A 24,991-nucleotide genomic window follows, 5' to 3' on the forward strand; every position below is an offset into this window, starting at 1 on the left:
TCTGTCATTATTTCTGTATTAGTAGTTTTTGAGTTGTCTCCCTTCCATCTTTGGGTGAATATTGCTTTGTGTCACTTGTTTTATCCACATGCATATTATATGCCATGGATCATGAATAAATCTGAAATCTTTTGCAATTTTTCCTTTTTCTTTAAATGCATATTGTTTGTAAAACTTTCAACTCCTGGAGTACCCAGGGAAATATGTTAGATGCACAGTAATCATAAAAGTAATGACAAAATACTTTTGAAAAAGAAGTTTGATATCTTCTACAATATTGAATGTGAACAGTCAAAGTACATGTGATATAGGACAAGATATGCTGTTCAATAAAGAATAACCTGTCTTGAAAGTTTCTTCTACTTATTACCAACAGTTTGTTATATTCTTTATGATAAATCAAAGTATATGTGGCATAAAAAACCCAAACAAAAATTCACCCGAGGGGTGGTTTCAAAAGGCTTTACAAGAATCTTAACCAAGTGGAAAGTCCGCAGATTTGTTTCATTGTTGTTTTTGTTTCTTAGCTCACCTGTCATGTAGTGACAGGGTGAGCTTTTGTGATCACCCTTCGTCCGTTGTCCGTCCGTCCGTCTGTCCACAATTTCCTTGTGACACACAATAGAGACCACATTTTGTATTTGATTTTAATCAAACTTGCACTGAACTTGTATGGGTATAATATCTTGGTTCCTTTCGAAAACTGGCCAGATCCAATCATGGGTTCTAGAGTTATGGCCCCTGAAAGGGCCAAAATTTGCCGTTTTTGGCTTGGGAACCACATTTTGCAATCAACTTTAATAAAACTTGCACAAAAGTTGTATTGGCATAATATCTCGGTTCCTTTCGAAAACCGGCCAGATCCCATCATGGGTTTCAGTGTTATGGCCCCTTAAAGGGCCAAAATTTGCTATGTTTTGCCTGTGAACATGAGAGACAACATTTTGCAATCAACTTTAATCATACTTGCGCACAACTTGTAGTGGCACAATATCTCGGTTCCTTTCGGAAACTGGCCAGATCTCATCATGGGTTCCAGAGTTATGGCCCCATAAATGGTCAAAATTTGGTATTTTTGGCTTGTGCAGTCATATAGAGACTTCATTTATGGTTTGATTTGACACAAACTTGCAAAATATCTTCAACAACAATAAATTTTGGATTCCATGATGAATCTGTCAGATCCAATCATAGGTTCTGGAGTTATTTTATATCTGATTACCTCCCCTGATTTTAATCAAAATGAATTTGTATCAGTAAGTACATATAGAACTCATTTGTAATTTCATTATTGTCATAAGCTGGACTCATACAATCAGGGTAGATAACTATTGACTGATTATATGTCAAATTACCTCCCTTTATTTCAAATTAAAATTGGTATATCTTCGTAACTAATAAAGATACTGATCTGAAATTTCTTTTATTCCATCAGATGGACTTGGACAATCAGTGAAGATACATATTGACTAGATTTATGACAAATTACCTCCCTTTATCTTTTATGTAAATGAATATACCTAGCAGCTTCTAATGAGATTGGTTTGAAAAATTATTTATGTCTTCCATGGTAAGAAATTTCTACTTTTACTTACTTTTCTAATACATTGTTGTAAAGGCTTGTACTCTGTATCTTCTACATGCATGTAACAATGCATGATTACCTCCCCTGATTTTGATAAAAATGGATTTATCTCAGAAAGTATTAATAGGACTTATTTGAAATTTCATTATTGTCATTAGTTGGACAGAGACAATCAGGGTAGATGATTATGGACTGATTTTATGTCAAATTACCTCCCTTTGTTTCAAATTAAAAAGTGTGTATCTTAGTAACCAATGAAGATACTGAAATGTTATTTATGCCATCAGATGGGCTCGGACAATCAGGGTAGATAACTTTTGACTTAATTTATGACAAATTACCTCCCTTTATTTTATGTAAATGAATATACCTCAGCAGCATCTAATGAGATTGGTTTTAAATGTTATTTAAGTCTTCCAGGGTAAGGAATAGTCATGCTAGTACAGAAATGCAGCATTTGAGCCAAGGACCCTCAAACTTGGTATGGAGATTGGCTATGACTAGTATGTCACCCATAGGTCAAAAGGGACTGTTACAAGAAAATATTTATTTAATGATATTTAAAGTGTATGCCTATGTGATCTATGTCAAAACTTGATCTTATCATTAAGAGCAATGGTACTCAGGTGAGCAATATAGGGCCATCATGGCCCTCTTGTTTGTTTTTTTATGCCTCCGAAGGGAAACATATTAGTTTTCAACTGTCCGTCCGTCCGTTAGTTCGTTCGTTCGTCACAAGGTTAACTTTTTGCATGAAGGCACTTTACTCACGAACCACAGCACCCAGGACCTTCAAACTTCATGCACTGATAGTATTTATTGAATGCACGTCCCCTACTGACTTTGGGGTCACCAGGTCAAAGGTCAAGGTCACAGGGGCCAATGTTAACTTTTTGCATGAAGGCACTTTAATCGCGGACCACTGCACCCAGGACCTTCAAACTTCACATGCTGATAGTACTTATTAAGTACATGACCTCCACTGACTTTGGGGTCACCAGGTGAAAGGTCAAGGTCACAGCGGCCAATGTTAACTTTTTGCATGAAGGCACTTTACTCGCGAACCACTGCACCCAAGACCTTCAAACTTCACATGATGATAGTACTTATTGATTACACGACCCCTATTGACTTTGGGATCAGCAGGTCAGAGGTCAAGGTCACAGGGGCCAATGTTAACTTTTTGCATGAAGGCACTTTACTCGCAAACCACTGCACCCAGGACCTTCAAACCTCACATGATGATAGTACTTATTGACTACACGACCACTATCGACTTTGGGATCAGCAAGTCAGAGGTCAAGGTCACAGGGGCCAATGTTAACTTTTTGCATGAAGGCACTTTACTTGCGGACCACTGCACCCAGGACCTTCAAACTTCACGTGCTGATAGTACTTATTGAGTACACGACCCCTACTGACTTTGGGGTCACCAGGTGAAAGGTCAAGGTCACAGGGGCCAATGTTAACTTTTTGCATGAAGGCACTTTACTCGCGGACCACTGCACCCAGGACCTTCAAACTTCACATGCTGATAGTACTTATTAAGTTCAAGATCCCTACTGACTTTGGGGTCACCAGGTCAAAGTTCAAGGTCACAGGGGCCAATGTTAACTTTTTGCATGAAGGCACTTTACTTGCGAACCACTGTACCCAGGACCTTCAAACTTCACCTGCTGATAGTACTTATTAAGTACACGACCCCTACTGACTTTGGGGTCACCAGGTCAAAGGTCAAGGTCACAGGGGCCAATGTTAACTTTTACTCGCAAACCACTGCACCCAGGACCTTCAAACTTCACATGCTGATAGTACTTATTGAGTACACTATCTTTACTGACTTTGATGTCATCAGGTCAAAGGTCAAGGTCACAGGCGCCAATGTTAACTTTTTGCATGAAGGCACTTTACTCGCGAACCACTGCACCCAGGACCTTCAAACTTCACATGCTGATAGTACTTATTGACTACATGACCCCTACTGACTTTGGGGTCACCAGGTCAAAGGTCAAGGCGCTGCGGGGGCATTTGTCACCATTAGTGACAGCTCTTGTTTTGTCTTTTTAATGCACAACTTCACACTTTGGTTGCGTGTTTATAAAACATTTTTCATGATAAATTGACGGTTTTGTCGTCGTCTTCATCATCATCAGTGTTTCATCATTATCATCATCATCATCTAACAATAATAATTATAATGATTATCTTCTTCTTGTACTCTTCCCTGTTTAGTCTGATTTTGAGTACTGAGCCGTGAATATACCTCAAGCTTATTGTAGATGAAAACATGACGATGGTAACTCAAAGGTCAAAATATACAATATATAATATATTAAGTATTGTCCGTAAGTATTGACCTGGCACTCATTGATCTTTGCCAATATTTTCGGGCGTTTTCGTTATTTTACGCGATAGTTGTGTCCTGAAAATATCTAGATTTATCAAAATAATCAATTTAGATAACCAACGGCACAGTGGTGTAGTGATAAGCTCTTGGACTTGGAAACACGTTACCATGGGTTCAGATTCTTTTTTTAACCATTTTTCAAAATACAGTTCCTTGTGTTTGTATTTGTATCTATGATTATATTGTTTTTTGGAACATTTCATTCTGTGTTGCTAACAACAGTTCTTTAAATTGTCCGTTGAATGAATGAATGCTTGTCCAGTCCTGAAGATATTAAACAAGACATTTTGTAGAACAGTTTTATGTATGTAGAAGAATGTTAACCGATAGAATCTAATAGAGCATTTCGTTGATAAATCATGATATTGTCTGTTAATTTTACAGATAAAATAAAAAAATCAACAGTTTGGTCAGACAGAGGACTCGAACACACAACAGTGAGATTAGTGGCAAAACGCTTTGTTCGCTCAGCTATATCTGCACACGATACATGTTGGTATATAATTGGCTTTTCAAAAGTTATATCGTTGTTTAGGTTCAGACACCGAAAATTAATTTACGGAAACATACGGAATATTCATGAGTGCCAGGTCAATACTTATGGACAATAAACATTTGTAAATGCTACTTGACACAGATACTCTCTAACATGGCATTAAAGACCCACCACGACCTAGTGACCTACTTTTTTCACCCATGAAAATCATTCTTAGTACTACAAATTTTCAGGTGTAGAATTTAGGCCTTTCCTGAATAAATATGTTTTGTTTTCGATGAAAATGAGATGTGAAACCAAAATTTGTAGTCCTCTTTGGCGTCATATAACCTATACTGTGTTGGTGCGCCGTAAAACCTAAATAAAAACAAAAATAAAATAAATGTGTTTTGACAACTTCATCTTCAAACTTATTAATTCAGTCAATCTCTTTTCAACATAGTTTCAAAAATATAGGTGAATAACTACCTTACACTGTGGAAACAAAATGTGATAGAAATTCAACTAAAAATCCTGATCTCTGTACATATTGCTACAGTAATTCAATAAAATGTTAAGACATTACACAAATTGTCTTGGCCTAATATACACGGTGCACAATCATGTGACTTGTGACGTTTCAACTACTAATCCCCAATGATAATGTGATTCCCACCGAAACGCGAGGACGAGTCTAAGTCATGATAACTGATGAAATAACCATTCATAATGCTTGCACATTACTTGACAAGCAAATATTAGTATTTCTTTCATTTTAAATATCCGCTAAGTGTATGGCAACATAGCTCAGTTGGGTAAAATGCAGACAATAATTGGATGTAAGCAGATCGTTTTGTGGGTTCGAATCCTGAGGGTTTTTTTTCCCAGAATTTTTTGTTGTTTTTCCTATTCGTTTTCGTATTCGTTTTCATTTTTGCTTCCGTATTTTTGTTTCTTTCTTTGATGGTTTGTTGTTGAGCACGCTTGCGGTGAGCTGATACGGTCGCCACTTTCGGTATATGTGCGTGCATGCGTCCGTCCGATTTTGTCCGGATCATAACTTTGACATGCATAGACCAATCTTGTTTATATTTCGCATTAATGTTTAACTCAATGAGAAGGCGTGTCATGTGCAAACCCATGTTCCTATCTCAAAGGTCAAATTGAAGTCTGTCCGTAGCATTTCTCCTTCATACATAGGATTTTGATGTAACATGGCATGAATGTTCACCATTATAAGACGGAGTGTCATGCGTAAGAAGCAGGTCCAAGGTCAAGGTCACACCTAGAGGTCAAAGGTGCTGGTGGGCTCGACATTCTGCCCGTAGGCATACTTGTATTTGTATATATGTCTTTATATAACACAATAGTATGTTCATTATTTGCATTAATCAATATCATCTTTGTTATATAATAAACTATTCTGATCTGCCATGTCGCCTTTAGATACCTCTCTGTCGTGTTGTCACAGAGCTCATGAAGGAATCTTAATTTTTATGCAAAAGTGAAATAAAAATTTAAAAAATAAGTAAATGTCAATGCTGAGTTTCGAACCCACACGGCAAAGGATCTGTTGAACATGGACTGTATGCTTTACCACTGAGCTAATTCGTAACTAGTATAAAATCTAGAAATATTTAGATTGTAACATGTTAGGAAAATGTTGAATTCCCTATGTTCCATTTTAATCTATTTATAGTCATGTTTGTAAATATCAAGTTATCGTTGGGGCATAGTAGGGTATCACGCCAAGTAGAATTTGTAAACAAAACGGTGTTTTTGAAGGTAAAGTTTTTAAAGATATATTTTAATTTGTAAAATGACACCTAGCTGGTGCAAGTCCTTATATCAATGCGTACCTCTGGTGATATAACATATGTCCGTGTCTACTTTAGTTTTGCTGGTAACCCAGACAAACCGCAATGCTTCCACAGCAAGCGTATTTTCAAATGGTTAAAGGATATAAACAAAACAATATAAATACAATGTCAAAATAGGGGTTTAACAATACACATTCATGTCAAAAGCATTGCATGACAAACAATACATATTCAAGTTTCAAAAACATGATTACCTGTAGATATATTTATATATAACTACATAACTGGATATTTAATGTTCAGCACAAATCGGCTTGTTTACATTTCAAAGTATGGCGGATATCAATTGATCGAATGTGATTGGTTAATAACTCGTGCGGGGAAAATAGATATGTTAGATGGTGTAAGGGAAGCAAATATTGGTGAATAACTGATACGGCCTACGACTACAAATACAACTACTCTGCCTACGGTATGTAAATTGGTGTTCAGATTTACTCTATGACATATGCTTTAGACTTATAAGGTAAAGCTACCTGAATATTTAAAAAGTATAATCAAGATTGTGGTGTACATGAAGTTGTTGGACATTACTGAAACACGCTAGGCATAAAAAAAAAAATGTTTGTTTCCGGTATCCCGACCTGCCCTAAATTTTTGGCCCGACTCTAAATGTATTTATGGCCTTGGTGAATATTTTTTTCAACTTTTTAACAAAAAGTTGCAAAACTTCACTTTTTATGCTTTAAACATGTTCAGTGGTGATAGAAATCAACTTACTAATGCTCTAAAGGCATAACCCCCTTATTAGTCACCTACTGGTTGAAAACCAGTTTCGGGGACTATAGGAATGCGCTTTTCCGTCATTCCATCCGTCGGCAATTTCGTGTCCGGTCCATAACTCTGTCATCCATGAAGGGATTTTAATATTACTTGGCACAAATGTTTCCCGTGATGAGACGACGTGTCATGGGCAAAACCCGGACCCCTAGCTCAAAGGTCAAGGTCACAATTGGAGGTCAAAGGTCAACAGGGCTTTTTTCCTGTCCGGTCCATAACTCTCCCATCTATGAAGGGATTTTAATATTACTTGGCACAAGTGTTCCCCATGATGAGACGACATGTCGTGAGCAAAAGCCGGACCCCTAGCTCAAAGGTCAAGGTCACAATTGAAGGTCAAAGGTCAACAGGGCTTTTTTCCTCCCATCCATGAAGGGATTTTAATATTACTTGGCACAAATGTTCCCCATGATAAGACGACGTGTCGTGCGCAAAACCTAGACCCCTAGCTTAAAGGTCAAGGTCACAATTGGAGGTCAACGGCTTTTTTCCTGTCCGGTCCATAACTCTGCCGTCCATGAAGGGATTTTAATATTACTTGGCACAAATGTACCTCATAATAAGACGATGTGTCATGCACAACTTTCAGACCCCTAACTCAAAGGTCAAGGTCACACTTAGCAGTCAAATGTTAACATAGCATGAACAGGGTCTGTTTCTTGTCTGGTCCATAACTCTGACATTCATTAAGGGATTTTAATGTTACTTGGCACAAATGTTCCCCATGATGAGACGACGTGTCATGCGCAAATCCCGGACCCTTAGCTCAAAGGTCAAGGTCACAGTTGGAGGTCAAAGGTCAATAAGGTTTTTTTCCTGTCCGATCCAGAACTCTGTCATCCATCAAGGGATTACAATATTGCTTGGCATAAATGTTCCCCATGATGAGATGACGTGTCATGTGCAACACTCAGTACCCTAACTTAAAGGTCAAGGTCACACTGAGATCAAAGGTCAGTAGGATTTTTTTCCTGTCCAGTCTATAACTTTGTCATGCAAAACAAGATTTAGATATCAGTTGGCACAAATATTTTCCTGGATGAGACAACATGTTATGCGCAAAACCCAAGCCCAGGGTCTAATGTCAAGGTCACACTTGAGACCAAAGGTCAGACACAAGAATGACTTTGTCTGGAGCATTTCTTCTTCATGCATGGAGGGATTTTGATGTAACTTGGCACAAATGTTCACCAACGTAAGACGGATTGTCATGCGCAAGAACCAGGTCCCTAGGTCTAAGGTCAAGGTCATATTTAGAGGTCAGAGGTCAAATTCAAGAATGACTTTGTCCGGAGCATTTCTTCTTCATGCATTGGGGGATTTTGATGTAACTTGGACCAAATGTTCACCACCATGAGGCACCCATGTTTTTAGAATTATGTCCCTTTGTTTAAATATAAATAGATTTTATTGTAACTTTTTTATTATTGGCCGTAGAGAAAAATCGAGACCACTTTTCTGTGGTACAACATGCATGTTACATCCAATTTTTAGGTGTATTTTGACCTATCTCTACCTGGTAAAGAGTTTCTTGTGGACTTATATTATATTTTTTTTTTTTGTTTTTTTTATACCCCCACCAAACATGTTTGAGGGGGGTATATAGGAGTCAGTTTTGTCGCGTTTGTCGCGTCCCGTCGCGTCCCGTCCCGTCCCGTCCCGAAATCTATTATCTCAGTTATTACCAAATGGATTTGATTCAAACTTAAAATACATGTTCCACCTTATCACCCACATCATGTGACACAAGGTGCATAACTCTTGACACCAAGTTTTCATGAATTATGTCCCCTTTTACTTAGAATTTAAGGTTAATTTTGTTGTATTTTCACTATATCTCAGTTATTACTAAAAGGATTTGATTCAAACTTAAAATAGATGTTCCACCTCATCACCCACATCATGTGACATAAGGTGCATAACTCTGACACAATTTTTTTTATGAATTATGCCCCTTTTTACTTAGAATTTAAGGTTGATTTTGATGTATTTTCACTTTATCTCAGTTACTACTGAATGGATTTGATTCAAACTTAAAATAGATGTTCCACCTCATCACCCACATCATGTGCCCACATCATGTGACACAAGGTGCATAACTCTGACACCAAGCTTTCATGAATTATGTCCCCTTTTACTTAGAAATTAAGGCTAATTTTGTTGTATTTTCACTATATCTCAGTTATTACTAAATGGATTTGATTCAAACTTAAAATAGTTGTTCCACCTCATCACCCAGATGATGTGACATAAGGTGCTTAACTCTGAAATAAATTTTTTATGAATTATGTCCCCTTTTACTTTAAATTTAAGGTTGATTTTGATGTATTTTCACTATATCTCAATTATTACAAAATGGATTTGATTCAAACTTAAAATAGATGTTCCACCTCATCACCCACATCATGTGACACAAGGTGCATAACTCTGACACCAATTTTTCATGAATTATGCCCCTTTTTACTTAGAATTTAAAGTTAATTTTGATGTATTTTCACTATATCTCAATTACTACTGAATGGATTTGATTCAGACTTAAAATAGATGTTCCACCTCATCACCCACATCATGTGACACAAGGTGCATAACTCTGACACTATTTTTCTTGAATTGTGTCCCCTTTTACCTAGAATTTAATGTTAATTTTGATGTATTTTCACTATATCTCATTCTGATTGGCTTAGAGCCAAAGGGAAGTAACCTTTTTTAACCTTTGTACTGAGTTTCTTCCCCTTAAATTCCAGGAATTAGTCTATTTTTAGAAATCCTATTTTTAGATTTTCAATTTTTTTTATTATAAGTCCTATGTAAAAAGTAAAAACATTTTTCCGTGGTAACATGGGTCGGTAAGACACTTCTTTGTATTCACTTTTAGTGTATCTCTAATATTAGAGATTTAATATATTTACTAGTATTACTATACTAGTATTATACTAGTATTACTTATATGTGGAAGCCCAGGATGAAGTACTCCAAAGTATTTTTAAGATTCCTTATGGTTGCCATTCTTCTGTGACAAGACCGTATGGTGGGGGTATGAGTCACTCCTGTGACAGTTCTAGTTTTTTTTAAGATTAATTTTCTTTTGTTGGTACTATAAATAACTTATATGATATCTTTTTTATAATCAGCAAAAACATTTCAACATGAAAACGACTGTGGGTTTTCATATTTGCACATTTTAATCCAAGTGTGCTGTTATAACATATTGTATATATAGTACAATATTGTTTATATGTTTATACATCATTGACAGATATCCGTACATTATGTTATATACTGCAGTAGAGAAAATTAGATGCCTTCCAGTAGGGGACTTTGTATTGCATGGCAATACTTCATTCACTTGTTTGTATTCATTTTTCGACATAAAAAATAATTTCCGAAAAGTCTCACTTATTAAAAAAAAAATTCCAAAAAAAATTTTTTTTCTGACCTACCTACCCTAATTTTTTTGAGCATGTTACCAGAAACAAAAATTTTTTTGTTTTAGGCCCTATGTATGTATAATCAATCAGATGAAAAGAAAATCAAGTTTACCTTTCAAGGCACAAAATTGTCAATAAGAGTCAGTATACTAATAAACTTTGATAACCTGGCAGTTGAGTCCAATAAGTCCAGGGGTGTCTAAAGATAATCCATCATAGATCTGTTGTAAAGCAAATATTAGATTTACCTGTATTGGAAAATAACAGTGTCGACTGGATTGAGGTCAACTGCCGGAATCCACAGTCAACCTTAGTTGTTTGTCTATTCCTATCATGGAGGCAGGCTAAATGTTACAGTATTAAATGACCTTAAATGGACTAGAGTACAGATTTTGGCTAGAAATAATCTTTCCTTAAAATTAAAGTCTGATCATATTTTAAACATTGGAATATGAGTTTTTGTTTCTAATGCTAAATGCTAATCAAGAAAAAACATGTCTGAGTGAGGAATCAAACCTTGACCAGTACACCACAGAGTACTTAACTGAACCATTTAGTTAGTAAGTGCAGTTTACCTTCGATACCGGCAGCCCTTGTAAATTGCTTTTCAATCTGGAATGGTAAAATTAGTTAACAACAACTAAATCTCATGTGTTTCCATCACATAATAACCTGTCAGTGCTGTCTTAAGTAATACAGCATTAATTTCCTGATATCTTAAAATTTTCTTAAAAAATTTTCTTTGTTGCCCCACAACATTTTGATAACAATATAAAAGCAAGACTTTGTCAGAATGTATGGAAGCGTCCTGGTGCCAGCAGAGAGATTTAAATTTGTCTTACGTACGACTTACTATCTCCTACGTAGGAATAAGTATCTCCTACGTAGGACTTAATATCTCCTACGTAGGACTTAGTATCTCCTACGTAGGACTTAGTATCTCCTACGTAGGACTTAATATCTCCTACGTAGGACTTAGTATCTCCTACGTAGGACATAGTATCTCCTACGTAGGACTTAATATCTCCTACGTAGGACATAGTATCTCCTACGTAGGAGATATTAAGTACTACGTAGGAGTTATTATCTCCTACGTAGGACTTAGTATCTCCTACGTAGTACTTAATATCTCCTACGTAGGACATAGTATCTCCTACGTAGGACTTAGTAACTCATACGTAAGGGTTCCTATTTTGGGGCGCTACAGCGTTCTATGGTCCTACTCGCGTTTCCGGTACATGTGTTAATTGAACATTGCTGGTTGACATTTTAATTGCGTGCTGATAAATGGTATTTATTGCAATATTTGATTTATTTTCTAAACTATTTACATTCTTGTATTTTATGTGTTGTCTCAAAAAGGGGCTTAAATAAATAACTTTTGATTGCAATCAGTGAAATTATCTCTTAACCACTGTTTCTAACCAATAACAAAGAATGAATTTATACAGACCTGATTGCATGACATGATTATCAATGTTCTATAACGTTTCGTTAGTTTCAACTAGTCAATTATTCTTTTATCTAGTCACTCTGATCAAACAAAATTGTAAATGTTATTTCGCATGAAATTAGCTCTTATATTAAAAAAAAAAATAGCCTCTACTGTGAAGAGCGATAAAGGGGAATAAATCATGTTTACCAAGTTACTCGTCCTTAATTTCTTCTCTCTAGGCATACACTTCCGTGATATTCGGTAATTAAAAGATTTTACTGTCAAAAAATGCTTCACTTTATTTAAATACTATTCTATTCTTCCTTTTTTTCACAACATATACATTATATAGAAGATACACACACCATGTAAAAGAAAGCAAAACCGTCGGACCACAAGTTGATTTGACATTAGTTTTTCGGAACACTATAGACTCACATCAGTCGTTAGAGTCATTAAATATAAATCACTTTCCTCTCTGATACCACTTTCTGAAAAAAAAATAATACCTCTTACCTCTGACTCTAACGACTGGACAAATGCTATCTGAGCTAGGCAGTTTTCATCCCAGCTATAATAATCACCATCTGATTAGAGATCATTGCAAATGTGTTCATGATGTAACATAACCCTTGATTGACTCCAGTGCCCTGGATCATAGAATATCCTTCACAGTCTGTATAATGAAGTGCTTGCCAATGAGTACCTTTTATTACCAGATGAATGGGAGAGGTGTTAATGAACTTTATACCTTAATAAACTTCATAAATGTATCATCTTTAATATGCAAATAAAGTAGAAATGAGTGTTTGAAACAAAAAAGTATCAATAGTTTATTATCATGTTAAATCATGCTTTAGATGCAGTTACAGTAATTTCCTGTAACTAATTAATGCTTGACCTGAATGTAGAAAAAGAAAATTGAGCCGTGCCATGAGAAAACCAACATAGTGGCTGTGTGACCAACATGGATCCAGACCAGCCTGTGCATCCGCACAGTCTGGTCAGGATCCATGCTGTTCACTAATGGTCTCTCTAATTGCAATAGGCTTTAAAAGCGAACGGCGTGGATCCTGACCAGCCTGCAATGATGCTCAGGCTGGTCTGGATCCATGCTGGTCGCAAAGCCACTATGTTGGTTTTCTCATGGCGCAGCTCAAATGATGATAACACCTAATAAATATTGATTATTAAAGGCACTGTCCTTCAGATCATACGACAACAGAAAAAAGAGAAATTTTAGGTACCAGTATCAAGAAATTAATGCTAATACCGCTTAAGAAAGCTTTGAATAAATTACTGACAAATTATATGTTATTGAAACACATGAGAACTAGTTGTCTTAACTATCTTTTACACTGGAAATTGTAAAGCGTTTGTAACGTTTTACTGAGGTAAACTGCCTAATTATTAAATATCTACATTCAAGGGTCATTGTATACATACTCCTCCGTGGTGTATATTGTCAAAGACAGCAGGAAAATTTTCATTGCCGTGGCGGCCCGGGTTCGATTCCCGGCTCTGGCATCTTTTTTCCTTGATTGAGTAGATTAAGGATAGTTTAGAAACAAACACTCGAATTTTAATGTCCATAGTATGTATGACCGAACTTCAATTTTAAAGAAAGACAATTTTTAGCCAAAATTTGTAGGTCAGTGCCTTTATTGAGAGAAAGTTTATTAATCAAATCACACAATCGGTCAAAACAATAACTTGCGGTAATTATATTTAGTAACTTTCATGATATACTTTAATCATACTTTTGAACTCTCTACATAATTTCAAGAGAGGCCTCCATAGCCGAATGGTAAAGGTTCGAAACCTCACATGACATGTTTCAATTCTTCATGCTCATATACTGCCTGGTTGGCTTATGGAATGCCGGCGGTTGTAACCTGATGTCTGCCCATGCCTGGTGCAATGCCTAGAAGTGCACCTTGTGGGTAGCGCAGTGTGACTATACCCAAACTACATAGTCCCCCCAAAAATACAAAAAAACAATAACAACAACAACAAAAAAAAACAACAAGAAACAACAACAAAATAAAATGTTCAAAAATATCTATTAAAACAATTGACTACTTCATCTGTCAAATTCAGAACTTGGTCAAATGTGTCTTTAATTCATACTTACGAAGTTTGTGTGAGACATTGAAAGAAGGGAGATGTTTAATTATTTACAAATATGTAATCTACCGGTGTCAGGTAATCAGATAATCCTTACGAAATAATAGTACACACGAGTATATTGTTCCACTGCGCATACTTGAGAGTCTTTTAGTCACTGACAAACGTACGAGTTACTAACTCCTACGTAGGAGATACTAACTCCTACGTAGGAGATAATATGTCCTACGTAGGAGATACTAACTCCTACGTAGGAGATACTAACTCCTACGTAGTACTTAATATGTCCTACGTAGGACATATTATCTCCTACGTAGGAGATATTAAGTACTACGTAGGAGATACTATGTCCTACGTAGGAGATACTAAGTCCTACGTAGGAGATACTAAGTACTACGTAGGAGATACTAAGTCCTACGTAGGAGATACTATGTCCTACGTAGGAGATACTAAGTCCTACGTAGGAGATACTATGTCCTACGTAGGAGATACTAAGTCCTACGTAGGAGATACTATGTCCTACGTAGGAGATATTAAGTCCTACGTAGGAGATACTAACTCCTACGTAGGAGATAGTAAGTCGTACGTATGACAAATTTAAATCTCTCTGCTGGCACCAGGAGGCTTCCATAAGAATGTGATGTTGAACTGGTAAAATAAACATTGATCAAAGGATAGTTTATTGTTAAACTGATGGTATCTGACCTTGAACTTTGTAACCCTAATGTACATGTAGTGAAAAATTGCATTGCATTGTACTGATACTGTCTTCTTTAGTTTGAATAATATCTAGGATTTCCTAGGAAAGGAAAAGTGGTAGATTAATCTATGATCAGTGTATTTGTTATGGAATTGAGGAGTTTTATATAATATATATATAAAATGATAATGAGAAGGAAGCTTGGACTGGGCTACCTGAGAAAGTAGAGGCTTGTCTACTTGAGAAGAAAGGGTTTTGGCTATATAGCTTAGAAAGGAGCTAAACTTTGATACTGAGACAGGATGTGGAAGTATTTGTGCAGTGAAAGTGAAAGTAGAAATAGGCTATGATCAATTATTTGTTACTTTAAAACAAAACATAAGGCAGTTAAATAACAGCAGTGATGAGACAGATGTAAACAAAATGACTAAAACAATTTCTTATAAATGTTTCAAAAAGTTATATTTTAGTGTCCTATTGTAATTTACTTTGGATGATAAACCGTGTGATAGATCTCTGTAATGTTTAAGATTATTTCTAACTTGCTATTAAATGTTTAAATTTGGAGTACTCTAAAATTATACAAAACAAGTTTTGAAAAGATGAGTGTGTCTAAATTTTTTTCATCAGTGAAGAGGTCTCTAGAAAGGTAAAATTTATGATTAAACTAAAAATCATTTAGAACTCTCAATATTTAGGGTGCCCAAATAGTAAGCTTTGTGGCGTTTAGCTGGTGCCGGGCCCTTAAGGGTTCCTAGATGGTTAGCTCGGTGACATTTAGCTTTCAGGGTGCCTGCACATTTAGCTGGGTGGCTTTTAGCCTCTACGGTGCAGCGCATTACTGGGTGGCTTTTAGCCTCTACGGTGCCTGCACATTAGGGCTTTAGTTACGTGTGCGTTCAGCGGTGGCTTTTAGCCTACTGCTGCTTAGCTCTATGATGCCTGGCATTTAGCTGGGTGGCTTTTAGCCTCTCGGTGCCTGGCATTTAGCTGGGTGGCTTTCAGCCTCTACGGTGCCTGCGCATTCAGCTGGGTGGCTTTTAGCCTATATGGTGCCTGCGCATTCAGCTGGGTGGCTTTTAGCCTTTAAGGGTGCCTGTGCACTTATGATAGCTGGCTGGCTTTTAGCCTTTAGAGTACCTGCACATTCAGCTGGCTGGCTTTTAGCCTTTAGAGTACCTGCACATTCAGCTGGCTGGCTTTTAGCCTCTACGGTGCCTGCACATTTAGCTGGCTGGCTTTTAGCCTTGAGAGTACCTGCACATTGAGCTGGTGGCTTTAGCCTTAATGCCTGGCTTTTAGCTGGTGGCTTTAGCTTCAGGTGCCTGCACATTCTTAGCTTGGCTGCTTTTAGGTTACCTCAGGTGCCTGCACATTTAGCTGGCTGGCTTTTAGCCTTAAGAGTACCTGCACGTTCAGCTGGGTGGCTTTTAGCCTTAAGAGAACCTGCACATTTAGCTGGCTGGCTTTTAGCCTCTATGGTGCCTGCACATTTAGCTGGCTGGCTTTTAGCCTTAAGAGTACCTGCACGTTCAGCTGGGTGGCTTTTAGCCTTAAGAGAACCTGCACATTTAGCTGGGTGGCTTTTAGCCTTAGAGTGCCTGCACATTTAGCTGGGTGGCTTTTAGCCTTAGGTGACCTGCACTTAGCTGGTGGCTTTTAGCCTTAGAGAGAACCTGCACATTTAGCTGGTGGCTTTTAGCCCTTTAGGTGCTGCACATTTAGCTGGCTGGCTTTTAGCCTTTAAGAGTACCTGCACATTCTAGCTGGTGGCTTTTTAGCCTTAAAACTGCATATTGCTGGTGCTTTTGCCTCTACTGCTCAATTAGCTGGCTGGCTTTTAGCTCTTTAGAGTACCTGCACATTTTAGCTGGGTGGCTTTTTAGTCCTTTAGGGTGCCTGTGCACTTATGATAGCTTGGCTGGCTTTAGCCTTTAGAGTAACCTTGCCACATTCAGCTGGGTGGCTTTTAGCCTTTAGGGTGCCTGTGCACTTACGATAGCTGGCTGGCTTTTAGCCTTTAGAGTACCTGCACATTCAGCTGGGTGGCTTTTAGCCTTTAGGGTGCCTGTGCACTTACGATAGCTGGGTGGCTTTTAGTCTTTAGAGTACCTGCACATTTAGCTGGGTGGCTTTTAGCCTTTAGGGTGCCTGTGCACTTATGATAGCTGGCTGGCTTTTAGCCTTTAGAGTACCTGCACATTCAGCTGGGTGGCTTTTAGCCTTTAAGGGTGCCTGTGCACTTATGATAGCTGGCTGGCTTTTAGCCTTTAGAGTACCTGCACATTCAGCTGGGTGGCTTTTAGCCTCTATGGTGCCTGCACATTTAGCTTGGTGGCTTTTAGTCTTCAGGGTGCATATACTTGCACATTTAGCTTGGTGGCTTTTAGGCTTTAGGGTGCCTGTACATTTAGCTTAGTGGCTTTTAGTCTTAAGGGTGCCTGCGCATTAAGCTGGTTGGCTTTTAGTCTTAAGGGTGCCTGCGCATTAAGCTGGTAGAATTTTAGTCTTAAGGTTGCCTGTGCATTAAGCTGGGTGGCTTTTAGTCTTAAGGGTGCCTGAGCATTAAGCTAGGTGGCTTTTAGTCTTAAGGGTGCCTGGGCATTAAGCTGGGTGACTTTTAGTCTTAAGGGTACCTGAGCATTAAGCAGGTGGCTTTTAGTCTTAAGGGTGCCTGCGCATTAAGCTGGGTGGCTTTTAGTCTTAAGGTTGCCTGTGCATTAAGCTGGGTGGCTTTTAGTCTTAAAGTGGAATTATACGCATTTTTCAAGTAAAAATACAGCACAAATAGATATGTGTGTAAAAAGGGTGGAGGAAATTATAGTTTTTAACCCAGTATACCAAACTCTTCCTGTTACCATTACGAAATAATAACATTTTAAATATGACTTTTCTTTTGTAACTGGGGCAGTCTTTTTAAGAAAAGTCAAACTGATTACAGGAGTTGCTTCCCTTCAACCTCAGAAATCTCTACTTATAGGTAAGGGAGATCATTGCGTACAAGACTGAAGAAATGAACTATTTTTTATAAGTCCGATTTCTTCATTTCTAAAGCATCACTTTCAAATACTTATGCGGCATTATTGTTAATTAAACACATTTAAATGCACAGCAACCAAAAACTTGCTTTTATAAAACATTCACCAAAAACACACTACGTGCTGTAAGATGCGCATAATGCCACTTTAAGGGTGCCTGCGCATTAAGCGGGTGGCTTTTAGTATTAAGGGTGCCTGCACATTAAGCTGGTAGGCTTTTAGTCTTAAGGGTCCCTGCACATTAAGCTGGGTGGCTTTCAGTGTTAAAGGTGCCTGCACATTAAGCTGGGTGGCTTTTAGCCTCTACAGTGCCTGCGCATAAAGCAGGTTGCTTTTAGTCTTAAGGGTGCCTGTGCATTAAGCTGGGTGGCTTTTAGTCTTAAGGGTGCCTGTGCATTAAGCTGGGTGGCTTTTAGTCTTAAGGGTGCCTGCACATTAAGCTGGGTGACTTTTAGTCTTAAGGGTGCCTGCGCATTAAGCTGGGTGGCTTTTAGTCTTAAAGGTGCCTGCGCATTAAGCTGGGTGGCTTTTAGTCTTAAAGGTGCCTGCGCATTAAGCTGGGTGGCTTTTAGTCTTAAGGGTGCCTGCGCATTAAGCTGGGTGGCTTTGAGTCTTAAAGGTGCCTGCACATTTAGCTCACTCATGGGCTTTTAGGAGTCAGAGTTGAAAAACTGGCCATGGCTCTTCTTTCTTAACCATGTGGTTATTGTATCAAACATTGACTCACATTCTACCAAGGTGTCTGCCTGAAATTTCATCAGATGACCAGAACTGTATTAAATGTCCTTACAGTAGAGATAGTACCTAATTTTTTCAGATCATAGGTATGAAGTTAAAAAGCTTTGAAATGAAGGTAAATGTCCATATATTTCTCAAAAATTGATAAATTTACAATGTTTAAACCAGAATTGTAGAATTATGAGCATTTAATATTTTCATATAAAAGAAAATTTTGTGATCAAGGAAATGTAACTCTTCTTGAACATGGAGAGGGACATAATATATTGAATATTTTCTATTTGGGTGCATTTGATTTAACATTCAGCTGTGATCTGGATTGCTAAATAATGATTCATGGTACAGTTCGCTAAAAATATAGAACATCTCTAACAGACTAATAACAGATAAAACATGCTGTATCAGAATGCAAATATTTAAGCTCTGACTGGGACTTGAACCCAGGACCCCTCACACCTAAGGCAGACACTCTACCACTTCCCTGTAACAGAAGTAGCTAAAGCTAGGCAGTTTAAGTTCACCCTGTTTTCTTACCGACTACATTACGTGAACTGGAACAGTTTTGTGACAATAACATGATTGGTGTACTCCGGATTATCGGCGTATTCGCTTTGTTACCTTACAGCAATTTTCGTGTAAAGGAAAAATATAATCTACTTTTGCCAACATTTTAGTCAGTCAAAACTGCCCAAATTTCTCTGACGTGTTTCTTAAGAGTATGTACTTACTAACTGGTAGTACCAGTGAAATATAACTTTCACCGAATCTTTTATATTTGCCCTTTTAGCAGCTGGCGAACAGAAAAGACAGCAAGCTTTGTTCAAATTTAAGCAATCATTTTACAAGTTTCGAGAGGATTTCAGTTGACAGGAAATTACAGTTAAAAACCACTGGCACCAGAACAGAAAGAAAATGCCTCTATACATGTTATACCCTACCCCAAGGTATTCTATAAGAATCATGGTCATGAATGGGAAAACTTACCCATTTCAATTGCGCATTTCATACCTAAAATATGCAGTACGATAAATGTGTACTATGGATATTGAACAAGTGGTAATTTATCTTCCATTTTATACAGGTAACATTTCTTCAATATTACTTATTTGAGAGAAACAATGCGTAGTTTATAGTTTTTCAATGTTACACGAAAAACTTCGTTGAACTTCCCTTAAGTGAAGTTCCGGTCTAGATTACAAAATCATTATGATTGCCTGATGTGATAATGAATGTCAGTCGTTGTTTAACTACACGTGTACACTTATATTTGTGTATGCAGCATAAATGTGCAATATGAATTAAATAAACAGTAAAGATGTATACCAATGTATGACTTCAAATTCAAAATAATATATAAAATGAATTTCATTGATCATTTCGAGTTTTATTGTAAAACTGTGAATATTTTCATTCTGTTTTTGTTTGTTTACATTTCGCCTAACATGTGCACACTGCTGTGACCTCTAGACCGGATGTTCAGTAGGGAAGTTCACGCAAGTTTTTTCTGTAACGTGTACGAAAGCATAAAATACGTGGAGTATCTCTGCAATATGAAATATTGAGACAAAGTGACTGGTACACGATGTAAGATAAATTACCGCTTGTTCAATATGCTGGGTACCCATTCACCAGACTGTGCGTTTTAGGTGAAAAATGTACAGTTGAAATGGGTTAATGCAATTTCCCGTTCATGACCAAGGTTCTTATAGAATACCTAGGGGTAGGGTATAACATGTACAGAGGCATTTTCTTTCTGTTCTAGTGCCAGTGTTACAAACTATAAATACCTTTTTGCAACACACAAAGTCATTAGCATTTACTGTCAATCAATATTATGACTAAGATCAACTGTCATTCATTCATTCCAGTGATTCATAAACAGAGTACGTTGTTTACATTTTTAATTGTAACCGGTGCACTTGAAAAAACCACTATATTTTCAAAAACCAAAGTATGCGAAGAGCTCTGGTACGGTCTCTACTTACAGCCCAACAAAGAAAACTTGGTGAAGAGTAGTAATTAACAGATAGAAACCTAGAAGATTGCTGTCTTTAGGCTCACACTTTGTAGAAGATTGCTGTCTTTAGGCTCACACTTTCTAGAAGATTGCTGTCTTTAGGCTCACACTTTCTAGCTCACACTTTCTAGAAGATTGCTGGCTTTAGGCTCACACTTTCTAGAAGATTGCTGTCTTTAGGCTCACACTTTCTAGAAGATTGCTGTCTTTAGACTCACAGATTGCTGTCTTTAGGCTCACACTTTCTTAACTTTTGCAGGTTAGAATGAAAACAAGCATCTAGTTATGTTTCAGATTTTTTACTGTTTTGCAGAACTGGAGGATTTGGTCACCGTGGCAATCAGAGACATGTACCATTCAATGAAACCAGTCATACTCAAGGTAATGGCACACACCTGATACATATTAATGTTATACATGTGTCATACATTTCAAACCTGGTACCAGCATTGCTGTAGGTTTAGCACCATTTATATACCCAAGATTTTAAAATGGGTGCAAAATTACTGCCTGCATAAAAGCATATCTTCAGTGTGAACTAAAATACACCCTGTTCAAAATTTGTATAGGGTGTGTTTTCTTTGCACCTGTTAAGACCTAGTGCAAATAACATTTGCGCAGGTGCAAGTTTTGTATGCAGTGTATTTTCTATCAAAATACACTGTGCAATTCAGTTGTAGATGTATTCTGGATTGAATATTTATTGCTTTACATTTTTAAAAAGGTAAAAATAGAAAATATAACAACCAAACATCATTTTTTAGTTACCTAAATTTAAAAAGAATGGTGATAATTTTTTAACTTGTGACAAAATTTATACCAAAATTCTTAATTGATCAATTATCAGAGAATTTTTTATGTAAAAAAATGATATGCAGCCACAACCATTTGCTGCATGTGAACCAAATCATGATGTATAGTTTTCCTAGCGGTATGTAAATATAGCCCAACAATTTGTTATTCAAGAAAGATAATTTTTCTTGAACATTTGCAAAGACGAACATTGGGTAATGTCCCTTTATTTGTGTAAATATCAATAAAGTGACATAGGATTAGGTTAATATTGGATCAATAAGTGACTCACACAGCTGGCACATGGTTAAATCTTCCACCGGCAGATTAAGTGGGGTGGGCACATGGTGCAAGTAACCCCTCAGATAGTTAAAAATGATAGAAATGGATAAAAATTGCCTGATTGATTTGACTTCTAGTGACAGATGTACTTAAATCCCTAAATGAACCAGTTCTTTCTTTTTAAAAGATTGTGGGCCATAAATTTTGAATTGTTACCTTAATCTGGTTTTATTTTCACCTCATTAGACTGAAATGATTATATGATCCAGCTTGTTTTGACACAACTTGTCCATTTACTATGATATAATTGTGAGAACAGACTTAATTAGAAAGTCAAATAATTGCAACCATGTATTTCCAGGATAGAAATGTTGTTAAATCCAACTACCAAACAAATTACAGTTCTTTCTTGCATGCCAGACAGGATTTTCCCCTGCTTTTCCAGTGCTAAAAGAACACATCTTACACCCAGGGTGCTATAACAAAATAGTGCCTTAAAGAAAAGGCTTCATTTTTCTTTATATCTTCTACAAATTGAAGAAAAGGGCATGCAAGAAAAAGAATCAATCATTGGCAGCGGGTAAAGATGGGAATATCCGGCACTCGGGTAACTGTTTAGGCGGTAACTCGGCAGGAGCCTTGTTACCGCGTAAACAGTTACCCGTGTGCCGGATATTTCCATCTTTACCCGCAACCAGTGAAAGATTCTTATAAACTCTACTTATATGACAATAGAACCTCCAAGGCAATGTTTTTGCCTTATTGCCAGTAAGAAGTAAGGAAGTGGGAAATATCTATCAACCCTTGCAAAGAGTAATAGTATTCTAAACACTTTTAACCCTTGCCTCAGTTAAGAGTACATGTATTATAAACACAGGAATTATCATCTATTAACCCTTGCCTCAGTAAAGAGTAAATGTGTTCTAAACACAGAAATTATCATCTATTAACCCTTGCCTCAGTAAAGAGTACATTTATTATAAACACAGAAATTATCATCTATTAACCCTTGCCTCAGTAAAGAGTACATGTATTCTAAACACAGGAATTATCATCTATTAACCCTTGCCTCAGTAAAGAGTAAATGTGTTCTAAACACAGAAATTATCATCTGTTAACCCATGCCTCAGTAAAGAGTACATTTATTATCAACACAGGAATTATCATCTATTAACCCATGCCTCAGTAAAGAGTACATTTATTATCAACACAGGAATTATCATCTATTAACCCATGCCTCAGTAAAGAGTACATTTATTATAAACACAGGAATTATCATCTATTAACCCTTGCCTCAGTAAAGAGTACATTTATTATCAACACAGGAATTATCATCTATTAACCCATGCCTCAGTAAAGAGTACATTTATTATAAACACAGGAATTATCAGTTATTAAGTCATGCCTCAGTAAAGAGTAAATGTATTCTAAACACAGGAATTATCATCTATTAACCCTTGCCTCAGTAAAGAGTACATTTATTATCAACACAGGAATTATCATCTATTAACCCTTGCCTCAGTAAAGAGTAAATGTATTCTAAACACAGGAATTATCATCTATTAACCCTTGCCTCAGTAAAGAGTACATTTATTATAAACACAGGAATAGACCATTTCACGAAGTATATGAGCATGTGCAAACTGATTACCGTTAATCCGTGAATTAACGTGATTAAACGATAACACAAAAACTGGGGGCTAAGAGATAGATAGATAGGTTATGTACAGCGTGTTAAGTTTGAGACAGTTTTCTTCATTTTTGGATCGAACTACGTTGAGAATAAACAATCAAATAGTCTGTATAGCTGAACGCTTTACTTAAATGTCTTACGATAGCTGACCAACCGCTGCGTCTGTAAATTATTGACAGGTGCAATGAGCGGGAATTCCAAACACAAGTTGCGTCCTTAATAACTTGTTTAATTAATGGCAAAAGCTGATCTTCACCCGATGTACAATTATTGAAAAGGTCAAATGCACACTTTTTACGAAAATGGCGTCGAAAAAAAATCACGTTTTAGCCTAAATAGTTTTGACGTTGCTGTTTTTACAGCGATTAATTTAGTTTCGGGCGCCCATTTCAATCAAAAAGAAATTTATTTCATTTATTATAACAGGACCGTTGAAACCTATACGGTAATGTAAGTTTCAAATATGTACTCCGACTATTCGCCGAAGGAATTCTTACTTCATGCAAAGACCATGCCAAAATCTTTCTACGAAATTATTATTTTTGAACGGAATGACTAAGTAATGTGTAAAAACCATTCCATAGAATTAAAAAAAAACAACTAAACTCATACAAATTAATTTTACTGAAAAATGAGAGATCAAATGCGGGGTCTCCGACTTTGTTTTCGCTGTATTGTCTTCAGTTTTCCCCTACCATCCTTTTTACGCGAGATTTAGGGAAAAATACAAACAACAACAAAAATTTCATTTTAAGCGTACTTCAATTTGTTAGCATTTCTCCGATTTCTTTCCGATTTTTATTGTCACACTTGTATATCTGAATGCATGTTACACACACCAAAAAAGCGTAATGAAAAAATGATACTTTTTATTAAACATTTTACTGCTCGTTCTCTCCTCCATAGATTTTTATAAATTTTCTGAAAATGATCCCCGAGATATTTTTGAATAGAATAAGATAACAAAACTCCTTGACTACCGGGTTCATTTTCACGCTACAGTGATAAGAAAATTAGGAAGTTGAAGGAACATTAAACATGTCTTTTTCCCGCATTTTCCAACCAAGTTCATATTGTCTGTTTGTGGAATTTATTAATTTATTTGCAGCCTTTATAATACGGCTTGTAGCGTTATTAGATAGTGTTTTTTTTTTTTTGTTGTTTTTATTTTTTCGTATTAAGTTTAAGCCCGTTTCAGCTGTTTCATAAATAACTAAATGCAGTTTTCTCCGGAATCTGGAGATGTTAGTTCGGGCCCGACTTCCTACAGCACTGCATGAAGTGGGAAAGATGTAAATTCTTACGGAGAGTAGTTGTGTAAGCAAACCGCCGTGACAAGGTTGTTGAGAAACGGCGTAAACCCAACACAAATAATGGACATCAAACGGATAAGTACAATAATCTATTTATTTCATGTCCGCAAATTTTTACGTCTGACATTAACTTCTTGTCGTTTTGATTGTGCATATTTCGACCAACTTATAAGGGAATAATTATTGTTTGTTTAGGGTTATACACCCGTTTTCTTCAACATGTTATTTATTTTTTTTTATTTTTTTTTTTTGCAAGCACTGAACTATTTCCACAGTAACTTAAACTTGTCCCATTGATAAA

General features: G+C 36.8%; 1 protein-coding gene across 7 annotated transcripts in view; it reads left to right on the forward strand.

Annotated features, from left to right (window-relative positions):
• The window catches only part of LOC123546976 (lymphocyte cytosolic protein 2-like), a 212,788-nt gene that overhangs the window by 54,435 nt on the left and 133,362 nt on the right, over positions 1-24,991 (forward strand). For 6 of the 7 annotated variants that reach the window (XM_045333676.2, XM_045333678.2, XM_045333681.2 and 3 more), the window contains one exon: positions 20,924-20,991. In XM_045333676.2, the coding sequence (XP_045189611.2) occupies positions 20,924-20,991 (68 nt within the window). Of the gene's footprint in view, positions 1-15,393; positions 15,467-20,923; positions 20,992-24,991 lie in introns of those variants that run through there. The other variant, XM_045333684.2, reaches the window with a different exon arrangement.

The sequence above is a fragment of the Mercenaria mercenaria genome, chromosome 9 (assembly GCF_021730395.1).
Source record: "Mercenaria mercenaria strain notata chromosome 9, MADL_Memer_1, whole genome shotgun sequence".
Lineage (NCBI taxonomy): Eukaryota > Metazoa > Mollusca > Bivalvia > Venerida > Veneridae > Mercenaria > Mercenaria mercenaria.